At 46.8% G+C, this 6,603-nt stretch overlaps 2 protein-coding genes across 2 annotated transcripts in view; one reads left to right on the top strand and one right to left on the bottom strand.

Annotated features, from left to right (window-relative positions):
* Positions 1–678: 678 nt before the first annotated feature.
* Positions 679–924, top strand: VOLCADRAFT_60151 (uncharacterized protein; the record flags this gene model as incomplete). Its single annotated transcript, XM_002950145.1, has 1 exon — positions 679–924. One exon carries the CDS (start codon positions 679–681, stop codon positions 922–924), a length of 246 nt encoding a protein of 81 aa, XP_002950191.1.
* Positions 925–3,836: 2,912 nt separating this feature from the next.
* VOLCADRAFT_90546 (uncharacterized protein) overlaps positions 3,837–6,603 on the bottom strand; it is a gene marked incomplete at both ends in the record, with an annotated part of 10,964 nt that continues 8,197 nt past the window's right edge. Inside the window, 3 exons of the mRNA XM_002950029.1 lie at positions 3,837–3,884; positions 5,092–5,302; positions 5,841–6,046. Of these exons, the coding sequence (XP_002950075.1) occupies positions 3,837–3,884; positions 5,092–5,302; positions 5,841–6,046 (465 nt within the window). The remainder of the gene's footprint in view (positions 3,885–5,091; positions 5,303–5,840; positions 6,047–6,603) is intronic.

The raw sequence follows: 6,603 nt of genomic DNA, 5'->3' as shown, positions 1-6,603 counted from the left end.
AAGGGAATGGAAACCGAGGGGGTTCCCCTTTGGTATCCCCGAAGGGGAACATCCCCTAAAGTTCCCCTTTAGGGGAAGAACTAAAGGGGACGATAACCAAAGGGGATGACAAGGGGACAAGGGGGTTCCCCTTTAGTTCCCCTTTAGTTCTTCCCCTAAAGGGGAACTTTAGTTCCCCTTTAGTTCATCCCCGAAGGGGAACCCCTTCTTCCCCTTTAGGGGACTCCGTCCCCTTTAGGGGAAGAAGGGTAACACCCCTTCGTCTCCCCTTTGGGGAACACTAAAGGGGAAGAAGAAGAAGAAGACGAAGGACGCGCTTGGTGTCCGCGTGTTTTGCTACTCGGAAACATATCCTCTGAAAGACAATGGAAACTGGTAGAAACCGCGTGCTGCAAACTTGTTAAAACACGGTAACGGCAAACGGGTTGTGTTGTGGCTTAGGAGGGGCTAAGCGCCTACAGAAGGCTCACGACGCAGCGCCCGATTTGACAGACGTAACATAGTAGGTTCCAAGGATGTTCCTTGCGTTAACAAGATATAACGGGATTAGCAAGTTATATCCTGTCATAGTGTGAATAGTGAAGAGTTAGTGTTTTCTCCCTTTCTGATAGTTTTGACTTTATAGCAGACAAATTGTTGAAAAAAGCTAAGTAAGCACATNTTAGGAGGTATTTTTTTATGCCTGGTAAACCGGTAGAACGTCCTTTCTCAGATATTTTAACAAGTATCCGATACTGGGTTATTCACAGTATTACAGTTCCTGCTTTATTTATTGCAGGTTGGCTTTTTGTAAGTACTGGTCTTGCATATGACGTGTTTGGGACTCCGCGTCCAAATGAATATTTTACAGAAGATCGTCAAGAAGCTCCGTTAATCACTGACCGCTTTAACGCATTAGAACAAGTTAAAAAATTAGCTGGTTAATTTCTTATTTACAAGAAAATAGCTTTGTAATTCGTGTTTATATTTATCAGTATGTGCTTTTTACACTGAGAGCATTTTTTCTTATTATTATCCGGCTTATAGCCGGTTAGTTTAACAAACAAAATTTATTTTGTAGTTAAATTACAACGAGCCAAGGCCGCGTTAGCTAAACGTATGTTAAAACCATTATATAGGCAACGACTCTAAACAATGTAAGGCGGGGGGGGGGAGGAGTCTACGACGCCCCGAGCCACTCTTTAGGATAGCTTCCTTTCGGGATTAGCGGAAACAATAACCGCAAGCCAAGCGTCAGCATAAAAATTAAGATTTATTGGACTATGATGACGCGTACCCTTGAATAAACTTTGTTTAGTAGGCTTACAAAGTATCTACAGCATGCCTGTGGCATGCCCATGCAGTACACGCCTTACTAAGTTTAACGAACTTCTTTCCCCGAAGGGGATGCCAACGGCTTACGTTTAAACAACGAAGTTCTTGTGGCTTATTGTTCGCACAGAGGTAAAGAAGGGACGATCACCGAAGGGGAGAACCAAAGGGTTCAAGAAGGGGAAGCATCCCCTTTGGGGGACTATAACCAAAGGGGATAACCGAAGGGGGGGGGACGAAGGGTTCCCCTTTAGGGGAAGCGCTTGCATTGACTTAATTGTATATCAACTACAATGTTCAATGAATTACGACGTACCTCCAGCATGCCGATGCAGTGCACAGTGCTTTTTGGACACAATCGTTCGGGCTAGGGCCCTCACAACATATCTTCTGTGCTTTAGTAGCAGCAAATTACGTTAGTTAAAGTTAGTCCCCCCCTTCAAAGAAGCAGCTAAAAACGGGCCACTAATTTAATCACTTACGTTAGTTGTCCCCTTCGGGGAAGACAACAAACATCCCATTTTGGGAAGTCGCCGCAGCGAAGTGAGTTTAACATTACCACCTTCTGGAATAATTTCATTAATTTTAATCCCTAAATCATTAAATAAACGTTTTAATTCTCTGCAATCATGTTGATGATGAAAACCTAATGTAAAAATCCCGATAATATTTACCGAAGGTTTTTCAGTTTTCATAATATTTAAATTATCTTGTTTTTTTGCTTTTTCAATATAAAAACGTACAATTTGTTCCAGCGTTCGATCAGCGGCTTGTAATTCATTTACTCGATAATGATTTACATCTGCTAAAATAACATCAGGTTGACCTTCTTTAATATTAGATGAAACGATATTTTTTTTCTAGTTGTTTTTTTAATATATTTTTTCCTTGTTCACCCGATGTCATTACAAAAAGAGGCATTTCTTTATGTGCAAATGTAGTGTCCAATTCAGTTTCTGTTTCCCATGATTTTTGTATTGTGCAGTTACTGTTTTTATCTAGTTTATTTGTAGGTTCTTTTAAATCGTTGAAATCCTTGGTATCAAAAAAAACATTAGCTTGTGGCGTGAGTGGTGCAGTTGGAGAGCAAAGCTCTCGTGACACTTGCGCTTCGCTGACTTCAGGCTTGTTTGTATTTTGAACTGTATTACTAGTTACAACATTTGTTGTAAAATTAGAGGGGTTTTCTTTATCCGTTAAAGTAGGTTTGGAATGGAACGTTGTTACGTTGTCATAACGTACGGCGTTACTTGTAACACGTGTGTTACGAGTAACGCCTTCAACAAAATATTGTAAATCTTCTTGTAAAATGCTTGACGTACAAGTAGGAGTTAATAAAATCAAATCTGGCGTTTCTTCTTTATTTTTTCGTGTAATATTAGCTCCCGTTAGGGCACCCTCCCATTTCTGGGAAGTTCTTGACATGTCAAACCCTGGTAAGGTTCTTCGCGTTGCATCGAATTAATCCACATAATCCACCTCTTGTGCGGGTCCCCGTCAATTCCTTTGAGTTTACTCTTGCGAGCATACTCCCCAGGCGGGAGACTTAACGCGTTAGCTACAGCACTGCTTGCGGCAGCACTTAGTCTCCATAGTTTACGGCTGGGACTACTAGGGTATCTAATCCTATTCGCTCCCCCAGCTTTCGTCTCTCAGTGTCAGTTTCGGCCCAGCAGAGCGCCTTCGCCTCTGGTGTTCTTCCAAATCTCTACGCATTTCACCGCTCCACTTGGAGTTCCCTCTGCCTCTACCGTACTCAAGCTCGTGAGTGCTCTAATGCCGATCCAAGGTTGAGCCCTGGTATTTGACATTAGACTTTACGAGCCACCTACAGACGCTTTACGCCCAATCATTCCGGAAGGTAAAAATACAGGTTTAGTCAATTCTTTAACAGCTTATGCACGTGTAAATTCTCAAGGTTATATTGAAACTCCTTTTTACCGAGTATACAAAGGTCAAGTACAAAAAAAAAGGTTTATTTTTTTTCCAGCAAAACAAGAAGAAAAAATAAAACTAGGAGCAGCTGATCTTTACACATCTGATATTGGTTTTTTACCTAAAGCTTCTATTCCAGTAAGAATTGTTGAAGATTTTACAAAAATTGCACGTAATGAAATACAATACGTTGGTGTTGCTCCAATTCAAATGATTTCAATTGCAACCTCATTAATACCTTTTTTTGAGCATGATGACGCAAACAGAGCTTTAATGGGTTCAAATATGCAACGTCAAGCAGTTCCGATATTAAAACCACAACGACCTATTGTTGGCACTGACTTCGGTTCATCCCCTTTAGGGGAACTAAAGAAGACGAAGAACACTAAAGGGGAAGAAGGGTGTGTTCTTCCCCTTTAGGGGAACCCCTTCTTCCCCTTTAGGGGAAGAAGGGGAGCACTTCTTCATCCCCTTTAGGGGAACTAAAGAAGACGGAGTCCCCTTTAGTTCCCCTAAAGGGGATGAAGAAGAAGAGACTTTGGTTCCCCTTCGAAAAAAACGAAGGGGAAGACTTTGGTTCATCCCCTTCGTCATCCCCTTCGGGGAACACCAAAGGGGAAGACGATGATGCCCTTCCCCTNTAGGGGATGCCGGATGACAAAAGGGAGCCAAGAAGACGAAGACCAAAGGGGACGCGGTCCCCCTAGGATATCACCGAAGAAGTTCCCCTTTAGGGGAAGACAAGTAAAGCGTCACCATACTTGTGGAATAAACGAGTCCGTTAAGTCACTTAAACTACAACAAGCTTAACGACAGAACCCCAAAATAAGGCCAACGGCTTACGTTCGTTTCCTCTTCGGAAAACTCGTTAAGTGAGAAGTGCGTCAACGACGGACCCCCGCAAGGCGTCTATTAAGTTATAACTTATTAACTACGTTAGGGCGGAGCCATGTGTTCCCTTTTTCACAAGGGGAATCAAGGGGCCTAACAGCCGGAGACTTCAACGAGCTTAACGAACACGTTCGTTAGGTTCCTCTTTGGGAAACAGTAGAATCTTAACTATATTTGTTTGTTGGACAAATGTAGTTAAGTTTGGCGATAACATAATTGTTACAATCTTCGCGGAAAACCAAAGGGGTTGTCCCTACTTGTTCTTTATTTTATGAAAACCGAAGGGGATGAAGGGCTCTTCATCCCCTAGGGTGTCAGTCCCCTTTAGTTCCCCTAAAGGGGAACTAAAGGGGACAACCCTTTTTGTTCATCCCCTAAAGGGTAACTAAAGGGGATTAACCCTTCGGGGTTAGACTAAGTTTGTTGTCTGTCCCCTTTAGTGTTCGTCCCCTAAAGGGGAACCGAAGGGGTTCTTCCCCTAAAGGGGAACTTTAGTTCATCTTCTTTAGGGGAACTAAAGGGGAAGAAGTCCCCCCCTAAAGGGGAAGAAGGGGTTCCCCTTTAGGGGAAGACTTTGGTTCTTCCCCTAAAGGGGAACTAAAGTTCCCCTTTAGGGGAAGAAGAAGAAGAAGAACAAGAAGGGGAAAACAAAGGGGATAACCAAAGGGGGGGGGAACCTTTGGGCTCCCCTTCTTGTTCCCCTTCGGTTCATCCCCTAAAGTTCCCCTTTAGGGGAAGAACTAAAGGGGATGAAAAACCAAAGGGGACGGATGGGTTACCCTTTAGGGGAAGAATAACAACGGTGTAGGACTACCTTAGGTGGTAGCTCAAAGCTTTGCCCGTAACTTAGTTGAGCTATGTTATCCTTCGGGAAACATCTACTATATAGTTCATATATATATAAACTATATATATATATATATATATATATATATACCCGTAAGCAGCACCCACCATCGCCGCCTCGAGCTCCCGCGCCGCCTTTTCCTGAGCCGCCATGAGCTCTCGGGCCAGAGCCGCCAACTGGGGGCCGGTGGTGGGCAGCTCATCAGCGACCACGTCGCCACCACCACCGCCACCGCTGGGACCAGGGCCGGCACTGGCTTCCCCCGACACCAGGTAGGTGGCGGCGGGGGGCCCGTGGAGACCCGTGTGGAGCTGAACCCTGACAGCGGGTGCGGGTGAGGGTGCGGGGATGCGAGGATTAGGGCGTGTCAAAAAGGGGGGGTTGAGGGGTAAGGGGGCTGTTCGGGTTAAGGGGCTGTTATCAATTGCGCACACGGTACGGACCCCGACAGGCACCCAGCTGACCTTTCCTTAATCACACACACACACACACACACACATACACACATACACAACGCACTCACTTAAAAGAAAGAAAGAAAACTAAGTCCCCAAATAACCAGTAAGTATGTACGTATGTTGTGTATGTATACAGGGGCTGAGCCTCTTTGTATGCCGACAGTCCCTTTTTGCGGCCCTTGTTGCTCCTAACATCATCATCATCATCTTCTCTTCTTCAACACCATCATCTTCATCAGCGTATGATTTCCCCCCCATTGCCACGTCACCACTCCCTCTCTCTCTCTCTTCTCTCTCTCTCTCTCTCTCACACACACACACACACACACGCGCGCACGTCGCCCCCCTCCCCTCCTCCCCTTTGTCGAGACCGGCCCTCTCCCGAGCCCTCTGCTTACTCGCGCATGGGCGGCCCCAGCCCCAGCCCGGGCACCAGTCGGCCGGTGACCGCCGCCCCCCCCGCCACCGCCACCGCTGCCTCCTCCTCCTCCTCCCCCCCCTGCTGGCTCCAGCGCACCGATACGCGGCCAGACTGCTGCCGGGGCCCTCGCAGCCTCGTGGCCAGCTGCACTCCCTTCTGGGGGTTAGCGGTGAGGGCTCGTACCTAGGAGGTGAACAGGAGGGAGGGAGAGAGGGGAGATGAGGCGAGGAGCGGGGAAATCATACAAATGCAAAAAGCAAAGAAGTCAATCGCCAACGTCATAAAGTACCAACATCGCTGGAAAGGGAGAGGGGGAGTTTTAAAACAGGGTGCAGAAGAAATGAAACAAAGAAACAACTGCCGAGGAAGCAAAGGGAGGGGGATGATGATAAAAGGGCTGGGCTGGGGTGGGGTGGGTTGTGGTGGGGGAGGGGGATGAAAAACAGGTCGGTCGGTCTGTCGGTCGGCCGGGTCACAGTTTGTGTGTAAGGGGCAGTTCGCCCAGGCCAGGTGACACACACACACACGCGCGCGCGCACATGCGTGTGTCCGATTTCGCTTTTGTGGAGGTCACATACACCCCGTCCGGATTACGCTTAACCGACTCGTTTGCCTGTTCCCTCCATCCGACCCCTCGCCCCCCTCCCCCCCCTCCCCCCCCCCGCCCTCCTCAGCCACACGTTCCCATTTGGAGCAACTGTACGACTGTACGGCTGAGACAGTATTACATTGATGCCGGA

This window comes from Volvox carteri (assembly GCF_000143455.1).
Source record: "Volvox carteri f. nagariensis unplaced genomic scaffold VOLCAscaffold_17, whole genome shotgun sequence".
Taxonomy (NCBI): domain Eukaryota; kingdom Viridiplantae; phylum Chlorophyta; class Chlorophyceae; order Chlamydomonadales; family Volvocaceae; genus Volvox; species Volvox carteri.
The sequence above is the reverse complement of the archived record's forward strand: the minus strand, read 5'-3'. Positions and strand labels throughout refer to the sequence as shown.